Below are 20,654 nucleotides of genomic sequence, written 5' to 3'. Positions count from 1 at the left end.
TGTTGCAAAACGTACCTGAAGCATCGCTGAGAATCTGTCCCAGCCCGTGTGCGTGATTTTCCCCTAGGCTGTTCAAATCGAGGTTTTTCAGCCTAGTTAATTATTAAGGAAAAATCGCTGGCAGATTGAGCCATTATTGAGCTTGAGCTTGAGCTATTATTAGTTTTAAGGGCTTTATTTAATTGTTATAGTAGGTTAAAAATTAACCTCTAAACCCCCGACCGCCGGCAACCGGCCGGATCTCATACAGGGGACAATAGGAGGTAGGCTGTTTATTTTTACGTTAAAAAGGGCTTCTTAAGATCCCTTTATACAAAGTTTAATGTTGCGAGTAGCTAATTTGGGCCTCATTATATCCCGCAGTATTTCTCTGGGCATTTGAGGGCACAAATCTACCGCAATGTGAACGTTCAAAACCAGGCGTTCACAGGATCCCACTAGAAAGCTGATTTAAATGGACTTTAATTTACAGCAATTAAACAATAAATTCCTTCCATTTGGCCTATAAATTAATGTAAATGAGATTTAAAAATCATGTTTTATTGTGAATTATTTGTGAATATTATTTGGACACTTAGGCTATTTAAAAATGTTAATCATTTATTAAGAAATGGGTAGATGTTTAGATCTAGTAATTGAAGTTTGAAATTGGCTACAATTAGGTAACTAACTAATTATATGCTTTAATTTCAGGTCATCCAAGTAAGATTATTTTATATTTGTTTCAGAATGCTTCAATCTATGATAACTGAAAATTTCATTCAGTTCTCTTAATTTTTAAGAAAGTTATGGGCTTTTGACTGTCCACGATCACAGCTTTTTTGTTATGTCCATAGAAAATCAATAGGGTGATTTCACGAAAGGTCACTGGAGCATAGATCCTCACCCACGTGACCGCAAAATCCAACTGGGGTACAAGCGTCACTTCCGGTACATGTTATTGATGCTGAAAACACGCACTTTCACACCCGTTAAAAACCGCGAAAACGGTCCGTTTTTGAGCTGTAAATTACTGTGCCAGTCGGGGTGACCGTGAGGCACAACTATCTTACTTTACAGTCCAGAAGATAGATAAAAACGAAGGTAAATGCAAGAGGGAGCTGAAGGGGCAAAAACAGTGGTTAGCGGACATTCGCCGTGGAGATATAAAGATCGAAAATATCGGGAATTATCGCGTTTGCTCGCTGCATTTCATCAAAAGTAAGGCATTATTGACGTTTTATCTTTATTCATTTGTTATATGAAAACTTTTAAAAGTGAAAAATCCGTCAGTAAAATTGCAAAATCGCCCATGGTTCTCAGGTGGGTTTTAACATGCAAAATGAAAACGCTTCTGAAGCTACATTTACCATTTAAATAATTGTAAACTATCAATGCGTTTTGAAATAAATTTTACTCAGATGCAAGCTAAGGAATGGGATAATTGTCAGCTGTTAATTGGACAAAATCAGGACATTTTATTATTATTATCCAATTAACAGCTGACAATTATCCCATTCCTTAGCTTGCATCTGAGTAAAATTTATTTCAAAACGCATTGATAGTTTACGATTATTTAAATGGTAAATGTAGCTTCAGAAGCGTTTTCATTAAAGAATAAAGATAAAACGTCAATAATGCCTTACTTTTGATGAAATGCAGCGAGCAAACGCGATAATTCCCGATATTTTTGATCTTTATATCTCCACGGCGAATGTCCGCTAACCACTTCCGCTGTTGTTCCCCCTTCAGCTCCCTCTTGTATTTACCTTCGTTTTTATCTATCTTCTGGACTGTAAAGTAAGATAACTGCGCCTCACGGTCACCCCGACTGGCACAGTAATTTACAGCTCAAAAATGGGCCGTTTTCGCGGTTTTTAACGGGTGTGAAAGTGCGCGTTTTCAGCATCAATAACATGTACCGGAAGTGACGCTTGTACCCCAGTTGGATTTTGCGGTCACGTGGGTGAGGATCTATGATCCAGTGACCTTTCGTGAAATCACCCTATAGGGAACAAGATGCTAATTTCCGAGTATGAAAATGGCCATAACCTTTTAAATACTTGAGATATGAAAGTGAATTAGGTGTCAAATTAAACTTATTGTTATGCTTTATCTGATGGGATAAATTGCAGACTTGATTTTTAAAATTTTGTGACATTGCTAGATTGAGGGAGGGTGAGGAGAAGGGGGGGGAGGGAGGGGAAGAGAGGGGGAGGAGAGTAGTGGAGGGGAGGGGGAGGAAGAGAATGAAAGGAGGAGACAGGGAGAAGGTGAGGGGAGGGGAGAAGGAGGAGAGGAAGAGAATGAGGGGAGGAAGAGGGGGAGGGAGGAAGAGAATGAGGGGAGGAGAGTAGTGGAGGGGAGGGTGAGGGGGAGGAAGAGAGATTGAGGAAGCGAGGGGGAGGGTGAGGAGAGGGAGGGAGGAGAGTGAGGGTGAGGGGTGGGGAGAGGGAGGAGAGGAAGAGTGAGGGGAGGGTGAAGAGTGGAATAGAGGGGGAGGGGAGGAGGGGACGGTGAGGGGAGGAGGGGAGGGTGAGGAGTGGGAGAGGAAGAGGAAGAGAATGGAAGGAGAGGAAGAGGGTGAGGGGAGGGGAGGAGAGGAGGAGGGGAGGGAAGAGAGGGGAGTGGAGAGGGAGGAGAGGAGGGGAGGACGAGGAATGGGAGAGGAAGAGAATGAGGGGAGGAGAGGAAGAGGGTGAGGGGAGGAGAGAGTGAGGGGAGAGGGAGGAGAGAGTGAGGGAGGGAAGGTGGAAGAAGAAGAGGGGGAAAGGGAGGAGGAGAGGGAGAGGGGGAGGGGAGACTGAGGAGAGGGAGAGAGTGAGGGAAGGAAGAGAGGGGGAGGAGAGGAAGGGAGAGGGGGGAGGGTGAGGCTTGAGAGGAGGGGAGAAGGAGGTACTTTATCCGTTAAAACATCTAATTTCTTGCTTGTCACCTACAGCCAGTGATCAGAAACAGTGCTTAAACTGTAAAAACATCTATCATCTAATGTCAGTGCTTCATCAATAACTATTATCTAATTTACATCTATAATCTAGCGTCACTGACCAATGTCAGTGTTTAATCTGTGAACATCGTGAATTTACAGCGATGCCCAGACCATCACACAAACCAACCTCCCTTCCACTGACTCCATTTATACCTCGCAAGGCCGGCAGCTTAATCAAGGACCAGTCTCACCCTGGCCGCTCCCTCCTCTCCCCTCTCCCATCGGGCAAAAGGTACAGAAGCGTGAAAGCCCTGAATCCGTAAAAAACCTCTAACGCAACTATCATCTGCAGTCTGTGATCAATGTCAGTGCTTGAATTATAATTTAAAGCTCCCATTTGCAATCAACGATCAAAATCGGTTCTTATAGACTATTAAAAAATCTAATTTAAAGCTATCATCTTCAGTAGGTGATCAAAATCAGTGGTTGAACTGTAAAAAACATCTAATTTACAGCGAAGACAGACACAAAATACTGGATAAATAACTCAGCGGGACAGGCACCATCTCTGGGGAAAAAATGAATTTTCGGGTGGAGACCCTTCTTCAGACTGAGAGTCAGGGGAAAGGGAAACTAGAGAAATAGGCGGTGATGTAGAGAGATATAGAACAGATGAATGAAAGATGTGCAAAAAGTAACGATGATCAAGGAAATAGGCCATTGTTAGCGGTGGGCTAGGTGAAAATGAGTTACAGACAATGAAACTCAACAGGATGACTGTGAAACTAGTACAATGACTAGGGTGGGGGAGGGACAGAGAGAGAGAGGGAATGCAAGGGTTACTTGAAGTTAGAGAAATCAATATTCATACAAGTTCAGCCATGATCACATTGAATGGCAGTGCTGGCTCGAAGGGCCGAATGGCCTACTCCTGCACCTATTGTCTATTGTCTAAGTTATAATAGAATTAGGCCATTCGGCCCATCGAGTCTACATCATTCAATCATTGCTGATCAATGTTTCCTAATCCCATTTTCCTGCCTTCTCCCGATAACTCTTGACACTCATTCTAATGAAGAATCTGTCTATCTCTGCCTTAAAAATATCCACTGACTTGTGGCCTCCACAGCCGTCTGTGGCAATGTGTCCCGCAGATTCACCACCCTCTGACTAAAGAAGTTCCTCCTCACCTCCTTTCTAAAAGTGCGCCCTTTAATTCTGAGGCTGTGACCTCTGGTCCTAGACTCTCCCACCAGTGGAAACATCCTCTCCACATCCACTCTATCTATGCCTTTCATTATTCTTACCCTCATGCTTCTAAACTCCAGCGAGTACAGGCCCAGCGCCATCAAACGCTCATCGTACGTTAACCCACTCGTTCCTGGGATCATTCGTGTAAACCTCCTCTGGACCCTCTCCAGAGCCAGCACATCCTTCCTCAGATATGGGGCCCAAATTTGCTCTCAATATTCCAAATGCGGCCTAGACCAGCGCCTTAGAGCCTCAGCGTTACATCCCTGTGTTTGTATTCCAGTTGGGTTGTAAGCTGCCCAAGCTAAATATTACACCTATCATCTATAGTTAGTGACCAAAAATCAGTGCTTAATGTATAAAAACCTCTAATGCACAGTTACCTTCTCCATTCACTGATCAAACGCAGGGTTTAATCTGTTAAAGCATCTAAATTACAGCTATCATCTACAGTCAGTGAACTATTTTAAAATCGTATTTAAAGCTTCCGTTTACAACTTGTGATCAAAATCAGTGCCTAATTGAGTTTTGAGATATAGCGCAGAAACAGGCCCTTCGGTCTACCAAGTCCGCACCGACCAGCGATCCCCGCACACTAACACAAGCCTACACACACTGGGGACAATTTACACATACACCAAGCCAATTAACCTGCATACCTGTAAATCTTTGGAGTGTGGGAGGAAACCGAAGATCTCGGAGAAAACCCACGCAGGTCATGGGGATAAGGTACAAACTCCGTTCAGACAAGTGCCCGTAGGCGGGATCGAACCCGGGTCTCCGGCGCTGCAAGCGCTGTAAGACAGCAACTCTATAAAATCTATCTATCATTCTATAAAAAACATTTAATTTACCGCTATCATGTACATGCAGAGTCAGTGATATAACTATTTAAGAATCATCTACAATCAGTGGTCAAAATCAGTGCTTAATCTGTAAAAACATTTAATTTACAGCCATCCTCTAAAGTCACTGAACAAAATCAGGACTAAAACTATTTGGAAATTCAGTAACTTAAATCTTCCATTTACAGCCAGTAAGCATCAAAATCGTTGCTTAAGGGCCTGTCCCACTTTCCCGACTTATTCACGAATTCTCCCGAGTTTTCGAACTCGCAGAATGTTCGTAACGAGTCGGTCGGAGTCCGTGGATGTATCGTAGCGGCTCGTTATGCCAGCTGTAGGTACTCGGGGCTATTTGTTTTACTGATGGACATTTTTCATCAGATTGGATAAAACGTCCCGACTTACCTGATGCCCCGAGTACCTACAGCTGGCTTAACGAGCCGCTACGACATATCCACGGACTCGTTATGGACATTCTGCGAATTTGAAAACTCAGGAGAATTCGTATAGAACTTGGGAAAGTGGGACAGGCCCCTTAATATGTAAAAACCTCTAATTGACAGCTATCATCTATAGTCAGTGATCAAAACCAGTTTTTAATCTATAAACAATCTATAATCTGATTTAGAGCCATCATCTACAGTCACTAACAGTTGCTGTGTTGGTTTGATTGTGCACCATCTTTTTAATTACAGAATTCCCGACAACAGATTATTTTTTACTGTGAGCTAAATCGAGCGCGTGAGGTGAAACAGCCGAACTGGATTTGCAGAGGAGTCGTGCACGTTCTCTTGGGAGTTCCCCGAATCCCGTCATCTGTGTGTCTTGGACGTTGGACAGGTCCGCATACCCGCACGCTCATAGAAACATAGAAACATAGACAATAGGTGCAGGAGTAGAGGCCATTCGGCCCTTCGAGCCTGCACCGCCATTCAATATGATCATGGCTGATCATCCAACTCAGTATCCTGTACCAGCCTTCTCTCCATACCCCCTGATCCCTTTAGCCACAAGGGCCACATCTAACTCCCTCTTAAATATAGCCAATGAACTGTGGCCTCAACTACCTTCTGTGGCAGAGAATTCCACAGATTCACCACTCTCTCTGTGTGAAAAATGTTTTTCTCATCTCGGTCCTAAAAGATTTCCCCCTTATCCTTAAGCTGTGACCCCTTGTTCTGGATCCTTAAGCTGTGACCCCTTGTTCTGGATCCTTAAGCTGTGACCCCTTGTTCCCCATCGGTTACACCCGTTGCAATGTCCATGGGGTGAAGGAACGGGGGCCACTCATCCAGTACGAGACCCACACCGGGCGGAAGCAGGCCCTTCGGCCCAACTTGCCCGTGCCGACCGACATGCCTCGTCTACACTAGTCCCACTTGGCCCGTATCCCTCGAAACCCGTCCTATCCATGTACCTGTCCAAATGTCTCTTAAATGTTATGATGGTCCCAGCCTCAACTACCTCCTCTGGCAGCTCGTTCCATACACCCACCACCCTCTGTGTAAAAGAAATTGCCTCCCAGACTCCTATTAAACCTTTCTTCCCCCCACCCCCCACCCCTCCCCCCTTCAACTTAAACCTATGCCCTCTGGTCCTCGATTCCCCTACTCTGGGCAAGAGACTATGTGCGTCTACCCGATCTATTTCGTACACCTCTATAAGATCACCCTTCATCCTCCTGCGCTCCGTGGAATAGAGTCCCAGCCTGCTCCAACCTCTCTCCCTGTAGCTCAGTCCCCTCGAGTCCCAGCAACATCCCCGTAAATCTTCTCCGCGCCCTGTCCATTCACAGCCGTTGAACCAAAGGCAGATCCTTCGAAGTATTGTAGTTTGCGAGCACCCCCCGCCCCTTCCACACTCAAAGAAGCCCTCAAACTCCTTTTGTGTGTGGGGGGGCACTGTGCTGTGGGAGGGAGGGAGGGAGGGAGGGTGGGGGGTGAGGAGGGAGGGACAGTGAGGAGTGGGGTAGTGTGAAGGGAGTAGCGGCGAGGGGATAGGGGTAGTGTGGGGCACGGGTGCCGGCTGCAGCCGACGCTCCCAGCCAGCACTCACCCTCTGCCCGTACAAATGGCGCCCGCAGGAGGTGATGTCTTCCTGCCCGCTGGCAAAGTCCCTGCAGATCATCCACGTGAGCAAGGATGATCACACCTTCTCGCTCAACGTCAAGGCGCTCGAGAGCATCCTGCTGAGCCCGTCCGTCCGCGACCTCAACGTGATGGTGCTGTCCGTGGCCGGAGCCTTTCGCAAAGGCAAATCCTTCCTCCTGGACTTCCTCCTGCGCTACCTGTACAAGCAGGTACTGCTGCACCGCACGCCACCTCCCTCCCCCCCCCACACACACACACCACGGCCACTCCCTCTGTCCCCGGGCAAGAGTCACGTGTCCCAGATACACCAACCACATTCCTACTTGCTGCAGCATGACACAATACATAGAAACATAGAAAACAGGTGCAGGAGGAGGCCATTCGGCCCCTTCGAGCCAGCACCGCCATTCATTGTGATCATGGCTGATCGTCCCCAATCAATAACCCGTGCCTGCCTTCTCCCCATATCCCTTGACTCCACCAGCCCCTAGAGCTCTATCTAACTCTCTCTTAAATCCATCCAGTGACTTGGCCTCCACTGCCCTCTGTGGCAGGGAATTCCACAAATTCACAACTCTCTGGGTGAAAACGTTTTTTCTCACCTCAGACTTAAATGGCCTCCCCTTTATTCTAAGACTGTGTGGCCCCTGGTTCTAGACTTCTGGAATTCTATACATGTCACTACCCCTCGCCCTAAACCTGTTAGAGACCAGTTTACCCCCAACCTGTTCATCCCCTTAACCCCATCTACCAGCTAGTTAACATAGCAAATAGGTGTAGGAGTAGGCCATTCGGCCCTTCATTCAATATGATCATGGCTGATCATCCAACTCAGTATCCTGTACCTGCCTTCTCTCCATACCCCCTGATCCCTTTAGCCACAAGGGCCACATCTAACTCCCTCTTAAATATAGCCAATGAACTGGCCTCAACTACCTTCAGTGGCAGAGAATTCCACAGATTCACCACTCTCTGTGTGACATTTTTTTTCCTCATCTCGGTCCTAAAAGACTTCCCCCTTATCCTTAAACTGTGACCCCTTGTTCTGGACTTCCCCAACATCGGGAACAATCTTCCTGCATCTTGCATTTTACACCCCCTAACCCCATACACCAGCTAGTTTACCCCCTGATAATCCCTCTCCCTAACCCCGTAAACCAGCTGGTTTACCCCTGGTGATCTCCCCCCCTACCCTCTAGCCCCCGTCCACCGCTGACCCGCTGCCCGGGTTTGAACCCACGCTCTCGCCGTCGCCCGCAGATGGAAATCTGCCTGATAACAGTTCCCCCCCCCCTCCCCCTCCACAGAAAATGGGCAACACGTCAAACTGGCTGGGCCGGGATGACAAGCCTCTGACTGGCTTCTCCTGGAGGGGGGGCTCGGACCCCGACACCAACGGGATACAGATGTGGACCGAGGTCTTCGTCGTCCAGAAGCCCAGCGGTAACCGGGTAGGTTCTGGAAGCTTCCCTCGGCACCGCCTCCGCCGCACACTCACGCCCATGGGTTCATAGCGACACAGGAGGAGGCCATTCGCCCTGGGATTGCAGGACTTTCATATGAAGAAAGACTGGATAGACTCGGCTTGTACTCGCTAGAATTTAGAAGATTGAGGGGGGGATCTTATAGAAACGTACAAAATTCTTAAGGGGTTGGACAGGCTAGATGCAGGAAGATTGTTCCTGATGTTGGGGAAGTCCAGAACTAGGGGTCACACAGTTTAAGGATAAGGGGAAATCTTTTAGGACTGAGATGAGAAAATCATTTTTCACACAGAGAGTGGTGAATCTGTGGAATTCTCTGCCACAGAAGGTAGTTGAGGCCACAGTTCATTGGCTATGTTTAAGAGGGAGTTAGATGTGGCCCTTGTGGCTAAAGGGATCAGGGGGTATGGAGAGAAGGCAGGGATGGGATACTGAGTTGGATGATCAGCCATGATCATATTGAATGGCGGTGCAGGCTCGAAGGGCCGAATGGCCTACTCCTGCACCTATTTTCTATGTTTCTATGTCCCTTCGAGCCATTCAATCTGATCATGGCTGATCATCTAAAATCCGTACCCCGTTCCTGCTTTCTCCCCATATCCCTTGATTCTGTTAGTCCTAAGAGCTAAACCTAACTGCCTTTCTAAAAGTACGCCCTTTAATTCTGAGGCTGCGCCCTCTGGTCCTAGACTCTCCCACTAGTGGAAACATCCTCTCCACATCCACTCATCCTTCTAAACTCCAGCGAGTACAGGCCCAGCGCCGACAAACGTTCATCGTACGTTAACCCGCTCGTTCCTGGGATCGTTCCCGTAAACCTCTTCTGGGCCCTCTCCATAGCCACCACATCCTTCCTTAGATACGGGGCCCAAAACTGCTCACAATATTCCAAAGGTCCCAGTGTATCGCTTCTGCATGTTCAAGCTTGCTGAGAATGTTAGTTTAGAGAAGAATGAGGGGGGGGGACTTCATTGAAACGTACAGAATAGCGAAAGGCCTGGATAGAGTGGATGTGGAGAGGATATTTCCACTAGTGGGAGAGTCCAGGGCCAGAGGGCACAGCCTCAGAATTAAAGAACGTTCTTTTTGGAAGAAGATGAGGAGAAATGTCTTTAGTCAGAGGGTGGTGAATCTGTGGAATTCTTTGCCACAGACGGCTGTGGAGGCCAAGTCGGTGGATATTTTTATGGCAGAGATAGGGATAGATTCTTGATTAGTGCGGATGTCAGGGGTAATGGGGAGAAGGCAGGAGAATGGGGTTAGGAGGGAGAGATAGATCAGCCACGATTGAATGGTAGACTTGATGGGCCGAATGGCCAAATTCTACTCCTATCACCGTAGTTAGTAAAAGTACCCGTCAGCTGCCGATGACCTCTGCTTTTTCCCCTGCCGGTGACCTCTGCCCTTTCCCCTTTGCCCCCCCCCCCCTCCCAGGTTGCCGTGTTGCTGCTGGACACACAGGGGGCCTTTGACAGCCAATCGACAGTGAAGGACTGCGCCACCATATTTGCCCTCAGCACCATGACCAGCTCAGTCCAGGTATGGCGGGATTGGCGGGGGGAGGCAGCTGCAGGGTTTGGGGTTTAGTTTAGGGGCACAGCGCGGAAACGGGCCCTTCGGGTCCACCGAGTCCGCGCCGACCAGCGACACACACAATCGCTATCCTACACACACACTTGGGGGACACTGGGGATGGGGACTGGACATTGTGCCTTCCCCCACAGTGGTAACCAATGTGGGGGGATGATTTTTTTGTGTGTAGGTGATTTTTATAGTTTGTGTCCAAGATGGCTGTCGGAAGGGAGCGTGCACGCTGGCGCCGTTTAGCAGCCGCTGCCCTCTCTTCACAATGTGTTTTTGATTATTTTGTCTTTGGATCGAATTCTGCCTTTAATTTGTGTATTGGTGATGTCTTTATTCTTTATTTTACTCCGATTATATGTTTTTTACTCTTGTTAAATTCTGTAGGGTGTGCTTGAGACTTTTGAAAGGCGCCCACAAATAAAATGTATTATTATTATTATTAATTTCCAATTTCTTTTTGCCAAAACCAATCAACCTACAATCCTGCACGTCTGTGGAGTGTGGGCGGAGAATGTATAGACACCGTTTGTAGTTACAACGGTGGTGCAGCAGGTAGTAACTAATTGTAACTAAAACCTATGAGAGAGAAGCTAGTGTTACCAAACTTCTGAATTCACTGATTGGGGTGGAACCTCTCTAAGGATCCTCCAGTGCTTCTACGCAGCGGCGGTGGAAAGCATCTTGTCCGGGAACATTACCATCTGGTTTGGGAATTGCTCTGCCAAGGACAAGAAGGCTCTGCAGAGAGTAGTGCGTTCGGCCGAACGCACGATGGGAACTTCACTTGCCCCCCTGCAGGAACTATACATCAGGAGGTGCAACTCCAGAGCCAACAATATCATGAGAGACCCCTTCCACCCCTGCAACGGACTGTTCCAGCTGCTACGGTCAGGCAAACGCCTCCGTTGCCATGCGGTGAGAACGGAGAGGTTGAGAAGGAGTTTCTTCCCAGAGGCCATTCGGACTGTAAACGCCTATCTCACCAGGGACTAACTCTACTGAAGGTTTTTCCTTCCATTATTTATTATGTAAAAGAATATGCGTGTTATGATTGTGTTTATAGTTTGTTTGGTTGTTTGTCTTTTGCACAAAAGTCCGCGAGCATTGCCACTTTCATTTCACTGCACATCTCGTATGTGTATGTGACAAATAAACTTGACTTGACTTGACTAAGTCAGACGTGAAGCTCACCGTTTGACCTGTTTTTACAAAGTGGTCAGCTCGACATAGATTACAAAACCTACACCAAACCCAAACCTATTAGGAGCAGACGAGGGCATTCGATCCAATTTCAGATTCCAGCGACCAAGACAAATGTGTACAGCAAGGTACACAAAATTGCTGGAGAAACTCAGCGGGTGCAGCAGCATCTATGGAGCGAAGGAAATAGGCAACGTTTTGTGCCGAAACCCTTCTGGGTTTCGGCCCGAAACGTTGCCTATTTCCTTCAGGGTTTCGGCCCGAAGCGTTGCCTATTTCCTTCAGGGTTTCGGCCCGAAACGTTGCCTATTTCCTTCGCTCCATAGATGCTGCTGCACCCGCTGAGTTTCTCCAGCATTTTTGTGTACCTTCGATTTTCCAGCATCTGCAGTTCCTTCTTAAACACTGTGTACAGCAATTCGTTCTTCCCCCGCACAATTAAAGCATGGAATAGTCTTCACCCTACCATAGTCTTCACACTGTGTTTTTGATTTTCTGTTTTTGGATTGAATTCTGTTTTTAATTTGTGTCTCTGTGATGTCTTTATTACTTGTTGTATTCCGATTATATGTTATTCCGATTACTATGTAAGGTGTCCTTGAGATGTCTGAAAGGCGCCCAATAAATAAAATTTATTATTATTATTATTATAGTTACCCAACCAGATAGATGCAACTAAATTTAAGGTAGCTCTTTCTTCCAAAAAAAACCCTTTCTGGTTTAAGTCCTCCCTCCACCACCTCCAGTTTAAATTCCATTTGGAATATTTTGGAGGGCCAAGAAACCAAGAGTTGCTGCCTCACGGCGCCAGAGACCTGGGTTCGATCCTGACTACAGGTGCTGTCCGTACGCAGCTTGCACGTTCTCCCCGTGACCTGCGCGGGATCTTCCCCGGGATCTCTGGTTTCATAGAAACATAGAAAATAGGTGCAGGAGTAGGCCATTCAGTCGTTCGAGCCTGCACCGCCATTCAATATGATCATGGCTGATCATCCAACTCAGTATACTGTACCTGCCTTCTCTCCATACCCCCTGATCCCTTAAGCCACAAGGGCCACATCTAACTCCCTCTTAAATATAGCCAATGAACTGTGGCCTCAACTACCTTCTGTGGCAGAGAGTTCCAGAGATTCACCACTCTCTGTGTGAAAAATGTTTTTCTCATCTCGGTCCTAAAGGATTTCCCCTCTATCCTTAAGCTGTGACCCCTTGTCCTGGACTTCCCCAACATCGGGAACAATCTTCCTGCATCTAGCCTGTCCAACCCCTTAAGAATTTTGTACGTTTCTATAAGATCCCCCCTCAATCTCCTAAATTCTAGCGAGTACAAGCCGAGTCTATCCAGTCTTTCTTCATAAGAAAGTCCTGACATCCCAGGAATCAGTCTGGTGAACCTTCTCTGTACTCCCTCTGTGGCAATAATGTCCTTCCTCCGATTTGGAGACCAAAACTGTACGCAATACTCCAGGTGTGGTCTAACCAAGACCCTGTACAACTGCAGTAGAACCTCCCTGCTCCTATACTCAAATCCTTTCCTTCCACGTTCCAAAGGCGTACAGGTTTGTTGACAAAATTATAAATTGTCCCCAGTGTGTGTGTGTGTTAAGGTCCTGTCCCACTTTCACGAGGTAATTCACGAATTCTCCCGAGTTTTCCCCTTGATTCAAACTGGCAGAATGTTTGTAACGAGTCTGTAGGAGCCCGTAGGAGTCCGTAGATATATCGTAGCGGCTCGTTATGCCAGCCGTAGATTATCGGGGCATCAGGTAAGTCGGGACGTTTATCCCAGCCCGGCAAAAAAATGTCCACGAGTATAAAAATGGTTGGGATGAAAGAAATTTCAGGGGTTGGACAGGCTAGATGCAGGAAGATTGCTCCCGATGTTGGGGAAGTCCAGGACAAGGGGTCACAGCTTAAGGATAAGGGGGAAATCCTTTAAAACCGAGATGAGAAGAACTTTTTTCACACAGAGAGTGGTGAATCTCTGGAACTCCCTGCCACAGAGGGTAGTCGAGGCCAGTTCATTGGCTATATTTAAGAGGGAGTTAGATGTGGCCCTTGTGGCTAAGGGGATCAGAGGGTATGGAGCGAAGGCAGGTACGGGATACTGAGTTGGATGATCAGCCATGATCATATTGAATGGTGGTGCAGGCTCGAAGGGCTGAATGGCCTACTCCTGCACCTAATTTCTATGTTTCTAAATTGCAACTTTTTACTCGTAAGGAGGGCATGGAAATAGCCGTGGGAATTCGTAGACATACTCGTAGGAGTTCGTGAACATAGTCGTGGAAGATCGCAGGAGTTCGGATATTACAGTCCACAATCTTGATTTTTTTTTTTAGGTCCAGAGGTTTTGAATGAAGTCGTGAAAGTAGGACAGGCCCGTTAGGATAGTGCTAGTGTACGGGGTGGGGTGATAGCTGGACGGTGCGGACTCGGTGGGCCGAAGGGCCTGTATTCGCGCTGTATCTCTAAACGCTGCCACTGTGCCACCATACAACTCTGATTTTTTTGTCTCCAAAAAGCTAATATAATGCAACTATCTCTGTGATTTGGAATTCTGCTCGCTAGTCTTGGTGAAGACGTGTGTTTGTTTTATCACAGGTCTACAATATAACCAACAACATACAGGAAGATGACCTGCAACATCTACAGGTTGGTGTGTTAAGGGCCTGTCCCACTTGCATGCGTTTGGCGCGACCAAGCCGAAGCGGAGTTCGCGCGAAGTTCGCGCTAAGTACCCGCGTGACATCATTTGTGTCATACTCACCAATCAGCTGGGCAGGAGGCGGGCCGACTGAATTTGGGCGTCGCACGGCGTCGGACGGTGACGTCGTCATGTAACGCCACGCCAGGCGGTGACATCATCGCGCAATGCCACGCGCTAGGCGTACGCCGTCAAGACGCTGCGTACGACCGCAATGCGCCGATTTCGGGCACTGTCAGATTTTCGGAGCCCCGCGCGATGTCGGGACCAGCCTCGCACAACCCCGCGCTTCTAAGTGGGACCGGCCCCGCGCGGCCATACGGTGCCCGTACGCCTGAAGCGACCATGTTCGGTCACGCCAAACGCATGCAATCGCATGCGTGGGACAGGCCCTTTAGTCGCCTGAAACCTTTGTGTCGCATCGAGGCGTCAATGAAAGGCCTGGATAGAGTGGACGAGGAGAGGATGTTTCCACGAGTGGCAGAGTCTAGGACCAGAGGGGGCAGCCTCAGAATTGAAGGATGTTCCTTTAGGAAGGAGATAAGGAGGAATTTCTTTAGAGGGTGGCGAATCTGTGGAATTCATTGCCACAGATGGCTGTGGAGGCCAATGGATATTTTTATAGATAGACAATAGACAATAGGTGCAGGAGGAGGCCATTCGGCCCTTCGAGCCAGCACCGCCATTCAATGTGATCATGGCTGATCGTCCCCAATCAATAACCTGTGCCTGCCTTCTCCCCACATCCCTTGACTCCACTAGCCCCTAGAACTCTATCTAACTCTCTCTTAAATCCATCCAGTGATTTGGCCTCCACTGCCCTCTGTGGCAGGGAATTCCACAAATTCACAACTCTCTGGGTGAAAAAGTTTGTTCTCACCTCAGTCTTAAATGGCCTCCCCTTTATTCTAAAACTGTGTGGCCCCTTGGTTCTGGACTCGCCCAACATTGGGAACATTTTCCCTGCATCTAGCTTGTCCAGTCCTTTTATAATTTTATATGTTTCTATAAGATACCCCCTCATCCTTCTAAACTCCAGTGAATACAAGCCTGGTCTTTTCAATCTTTCCTCATGTGACAGTCCCGCCATCCCAGGGATCAATCTCGTGAACCTACGCTGCACTGCCTCAATCACAAGGATGTCCTTCCTCAAATTAGGAGGCCAAAACTGTACACAATACTCCAGATGTGGTCTCACCAGAGCCCTATACAACTGCAGAAGAACCTCTCTACTCCTATACTGAAATCCTCTTGTTATGAAGGCCAACATTCCATTAGCTTTCTTCACTGCCTGCTGTACCTGCAGTGACTGGTGTACAAGGACACCTAGTTTGTTGATTCTGTTGAACTTGTTGACACCAGGTTGATGCAAAGCTCTAACTCCTTGTCCCCCCCCCCCCTCCCCCCCCCTTCTATCGCAGCTCTTCACCGAGTACGGGCGGCTGGCTATGGATGAAACCTCGATCAAACCCTTCCAGGTAGGCCCATCGGCACCTCAGGTGTAATACACGGCAGGATTTTACGATGGTGTTACCAGGACTTGAGGGTCTGAGCTATAGGGAGAGGTTGAGCAGGCTGGGACTCCATTCCTTAGAGCGCAGGAGGATGAGGGTTGATCTTACAGAGGTGAGAGGAATAGATCAGGTAGTCGCACAGAGTCTCTTGCCCAGAGTAGCGGAATCGAGGACCTGAGGACATGGGTTCAAGGTGAAGGGGAAAGGATTTAATAGGAATCTGAGGGGTAACTTTTCCACGCAGAGGGTGGTGGGTGTATGGAATGAGCTCCCAGTGTTCTTGGTTCTTGGTTTCTTGGTCCTCCAAAATATTCCAAATGGAATTTAAACTGGAGGTGGTACCCCATCTCCCCACACCTCTCTCCCTCTCCCCTCTCTCCTCCCCTCCCCCACCCCTCTCTCTTCCCCCCTCCACCTCCCTCTCCTCACCCCTCTCCCTCTCCTCCCCCTCCTCCTCCCACCCCCATCCCTCTCTCCCCCACCCCCCTTCCCTCTCTATCCCATGGCTTTGATCGAGGACATGACTTCAGAATTAAGGGACAGAAGTTTAGGGGTAACATGAGGGGGAACTTCTTTACTCAGCGAGTGGTAGCGGTGTGGAATGAGCTTCCAGTGGAAGTGGTGGCGGCAGGTTCGTTGGTATCATTTAAAATTAAATTGGATAGGCATATGGATGAGAAGGGAATGGAGGGTTATGGTATGAGTGCAGGCAGGTGGGACTAAGGGAAAAAAATTGTTCGGCGCGGACTTGTAGGGCCGAGATGGCCTGTTTCCGTGCTGTAATTGTTATATGGTTATATGGTTATCCCACCCCCTTCTCTCTCTCCCTCCGCCCCCTTCCCCCTATCCCTCTTCCACCACCTCCCCCTACCCCTCCCTCCCTCCCCTCTCTCTCCCCAGAGGAGGTAGTTGAGGCTGGGACTATCCCAACGTTTAAGAAACAGTTAGACAGGTACATGGATAGGACAGGTTTGGAGGGATATGGCCCAAACGCGGGCAGGTGGGACTAGTGTAGATGGGACATGTTGGTCGTCGTGGGCAAGTTGGGCCGAAGGGCCTGTTTCCATGCTCTTTGACACAATGACAACGATGGCGCAGCGGGTAGAGCTGCTGCCTCACAGCCCCGGGTTCGATTCTGACCACGGGAGCTGTCCCTATGTTTTTCCCCGTGACCTGCGTGGGTTTTCTCCGGGTTCTCCGGGTTCCACCCACATTCCAGAGACGTGCGTGTTTGTCCATTAATTGGTCTTCGGTTTGTCCCCAGTGTGTGCGTGGAATAATGCCAGTGCGCGCGGCGATCGCTGGGCGTGACGGGACGGCCTCGGTGGGGCCGAAGGGCCTGGTTCCTCGCTGCTGTACCTCTGAAACTAAAATTCCGAGGCTGTAATTTTGCCGACCATTACGGCAAAATCTGCAGCCATCTCCTGGGAGAGAGGCGGAGAGCGCGGATGACGGCGGCCATTTTAACATGCTGTCGTCCACTCTGTCCCCAGACACTGCTGTTCCTGGTGAGGGACTGGAGCTTCCCCTATGAGTTTCCTTACGGATTGGAAGGAGGAAGTACCTTCCTGGAGAGGAGACTGCAGGTAAGGATCACACTATTCCCCAGAACTCCGTCCTGATGCGTCCCGCTGAGTTACTCCGGCATCCTGTGTCTATGTTCGGTGTAAACCAGCGTCTGCAGTTCCCTCCGACACATGATGAGCCTTTGTCGGCACTGGGCCTGTTCTCGCTGGAGTTCAGACGGATGGGGGGGACCTCATTGAAACTTGCCGAATAGTGAAAGGCCTGGATAGAGTAGCAATGTTACAAAATTTTGAGATTTAAAAAATCAAGTCTGCAATTTATCCCATCAGATAAAGCATAAAAAGAAGTTTAATTTGACACCTAATTCACTTTCATATCTCAAGTATTTAAAAAGTTATGGCCATTTTCATACTCGGAAATTAGCATCTTGTTCCCTATTGATTTTCTATGGACATAACAAAAAAGCTGTGATCGTGGACAGTCAAAAGCCCATAACCTTCTTAAAAATTAAGAGAACTGAATGAAATTTTCAGTTATCGTAGATTGAACCATTCTGAAACAAATATAAAATAATCTTACTTGGATGACCTGAAATTAAAGCATATAATTAGTTAGTTACCCAAGTGTAGCTAATTTCAAACTTCAATTACTAGATCTAAACATCTATCCATTTCTTAATAAATGATTAACATTTTTAAATAGCCTAAGTGTCCAAATAATATTCATAAATAATTCACAATAAAACATGATTTTTAAATCTCATTTACATTAATTTATAGGCCAAATGGAAGGAATTTAGTGTTCAATTGCTGTAAATTAAAGTCCATTTTAAATCAGCTTTCTAGTGGGATCCTGTGGAACGCGCTGGTTTGGAACGTTCACATTGCGCTAGATTTGTGCCCCAAATGCCCAGAAAAATACTGCGGGATATAATGGGCCCAAAATGAGCTACTCGCAACATTAAACTGTGTATAAAGGGATCTTAAGAAGCCCTTTTTAATGTAAAAATAAGCAGCCTACCTTCAATTATTTGCTCTATGAGACCCTGACAGCTGCCGGTGGTCGCGGGTTTAGAGATTGATTTTTAAACTACTATAACTATTATACGAGGCCTTTAAAACTAATAATAGCTTTTGCGACGGGGTCTTTCAGCGATTTTTCGTTAATAATTAACTAGGCTGAACATCTTCGATTTGAACAGCCTAGAGAAAATTGCGTTTTAAACCCGCCCCCCTCTAAACGGCGGCAAAATCGCGCACACCCGCAGCGACAGATTTTCAGCGACGCTTCAGGTAGGCTTTGCAACATACCTAGATAGAGTGGATGTGGAGAGGATGTTTCCACTAGTGGGAGAGTCTTGGACTGGAGGGCACAGCCTCTCCCCCCCCCCAACTCCACCCCTCTCTCCCCCCCCTCTCTGTCCCCCCTCTCTCCCTCTCTGCCCCTCTGTCTCTGCCCCTCTCTCTCAGTCTCTGCCTCCTCTCTCTCTCTATTCCCCCTCCCTCTCTAGAAGCGCCTGCGAGTTGGGGGCTATGCGTGAGATGATAGGGCGGGGATGGGGTAAAAGGAGCAAATTATCACCACAACCTTGGTTCTAGAGCCTTTCTGGATTATCCGTCTCACCGGACCAACAGAGGTCACGGCCTCCGAGAGGAACGTTTCGGTCCCGTTGAACTCCTCGCGGAGGCCCAGAGTTCCAGCGCCGGAGTTCCAGACCTCCGGCCGCAGGAGAGGATAATTCGACCCGCCGATTGTCCGCGGAAGTCCCAATGACGTCGAGAACAGCCGACTCCACCCGGCCTGAGGCAACGTTTTCGGAGGGGGGGGGCACTTCCGGGAGGGGTTTCAAGCGCGCTCTCGTAATTTTGCCTGCATTAAATTTTGTGGCGCAGCGGGTAGAGCTGCTGCCTCGCGGCGCCAGAGACCCGTGTTCGATCCTGACCACGGGTGCTGTCTGTACGGAGTTTGCACGTTTTCTCCCCGTGACCTGCGTGGGTTTTCCCCGGGTGCTCCGGTTTCCCCCCGCACTCCAAAGGCGTGCGGGTTTGTAGGCCGATTGGCTTCGTTAAAAATTAGTGCCGGCGTACGGGGTGATCGCTGGTCGGCACGGACCCGATGGGCCTGTTCCTGCGCTGTATCCAGTTCAGTTTGGTTTAGAGATCCTGGGCGGAAACAGGCCCTTCGGCCCACCGAGTCCATGCCAACCAGCGATCCCCGCACTCTAACTCAATCCTAAAACTATCTTTAAAACTAAAACTAAAACTCTATGTTTTATATATGTGCTATGTTTACATATCGGCTCTTTATTTTGGGACAAATTGCCTCTAGTGTGACAGGGACAAAACAGGTCCCATTAGTCATATAATCGGCAGTCACTCGAATCGAGTGTGACTGTCCGCTCATGTGCGTGACTTTGTTTAACGTGGGGAGACTGGTGCACAGACGGCCACCCCACGGTCCTTGACAGATCTGGGTCAGGATCCGGTGGCATGGAGTCCAAGACGACCGGAGACCCTTTTCTGCCGCAGCCTTCATCCGCCTTCCCAGCCGTCGTGACTGTGACACTCCACTAAGGTCAGCCATCGTCCTCCGCCTGTTCCACCGTTGAGGTCTTGGTTGGATTGCTCTTTGTCAGAGACCTCTCCCCCCTCCCCCTCGACCTTACCGCCATGGGTGGCCCTACCAGGAGCATCGCTCCAGACGGCATCGCTCTCAGGATCTCAGGACCACATGGTGTGACACAATTTTGGAATTAAATCGAATTACGGGTGGGAAGAGATAGGAAGCAGGTATTATCATCACTTTTTGTTTTTCTTTCTGTATTTATCTTTTTATTTCTTTACATTTTTCTCATTTCTTTTACTGCCCTCTATGGCGACACCAATTTGGTAGTCTAGGGTTCGATTCTTGCACATTCAATAATAATAATAATACATTTTATTTATGGGCGCCTTTCAAGAGTCTCAAGGACACCTTACAAAAATTTAGCAGGTAGAGGAAAAACATGTAAGGGGAATGAAATAAATAGTAGAGACATGACTAGTACACAAAGTAAAGACAGAATTCAATACAAAACACAATATGAGGCAATTAATGCACAGATGAAAAGGGAGGGGGACGTGGGGCTAAGGATAGGCAGAGGTGAAGAGATGGGTCTTGAGGCGGGACTGGAAGATGGTGAGGGACACGGAATTGCGGATCAGTTGGGGGAGGGAGTTCCAGAGCCTGGGAGCTGCCCTGGAGAAGACTCTGTCCCCAAAACTGCGGAGGTTGGACTTGTGGATGGAGAGGAGGTAGGTAGGGCTGGTGTGGATCTGAGGGACCGTGAGGGTTGGTAGGGAGAGAGGAGGTCAGTGAGATATGGGGGGGCCAGATGGTGGAGGGCTTTGTAGGTGAGGATCAGGATTTTGTAGGTGATCCGGTGGGAGATGGGAAGCCAGCCTGCAGTCCGTCCGTCCGTTCTTTATTCTTTGTTGTTCTTTTGTCCTGTTTTAGTTCATTTTGTTTTATTAGGTTGTGTATGTGTGTGGGTGGGTGGGAGAAA

The 20,654-nt window shown here is 48.2% G+C and overlaps 1 protein-coding gene across 1 annotated transcript in view; it reads left to right on the top strand.

Moving 5' to 3' along the window:
* LOC116970193 (atlastin-2-like) overlaps nucleotides 1–20,654 on the top strand; it is a 38,583-nt gene that overhangs the window by 3,954 nt on the left and 13,975 nt on the right. Inside the window, exons 3-9 of the mRNA XM_033016895.1 lie at nucleotides 5,700–5,844; nucleotides 7,088–7,303; nucleotides 8,402–8,545; nucleotides 10,013–10,117; nucleotides 13,967–14,017; nucleotides 15,491–15,547; nucleotides 17,077–17,169. Coding sequence (XP_032872786.1) covers nucleotides 7,094–7,303; nucleotides 8,402–8,545; nucleotides 10,013–10,117; nucleotides 13,967–14,017; nucleotides 15,491–15,547; nucleotides 17,077–17,169 — 660 coding nt within the window. The 5' untranslated portion in view covers nucleotides 5,700–5,844; nucleotides 7,088–7,093. The remainder of the gene's footprint in view (nucleotides 1–5,699; nucleotides 5,845–7,087; nucleotides 7,304–8,401; nucleotides 8,546–10,012; nucleotides 10,118–13,966; nucleotides 14,018–15,490; nucleotides 15,548–17,076; nucleotides 17,170–20,654) is intronic.

Source organism: Amblyraja radiata, unplaced genomic scaffold (genome assembly GCF_010909765.2).
Source record: "Amblyraja radiata isolate CabotCenter1 unplaced genomic scaffold, sAmbRad1.1.pri scaffold_628_ctg1, whole genome shotgun sequence".
In the NCBI taxonomy this organism is placed as follows: Eukaryota; Metazoa; Chordata; class Chondrichthyes; order Rajiformes; family Rajidae; genus Amblyraja; species Amblyraja radiata.
The sequence above is the reverse complement of the archived record's forward strand: the minus strand, read 5'-3'. Positions and strand labels throughout refer to the sequence as shown.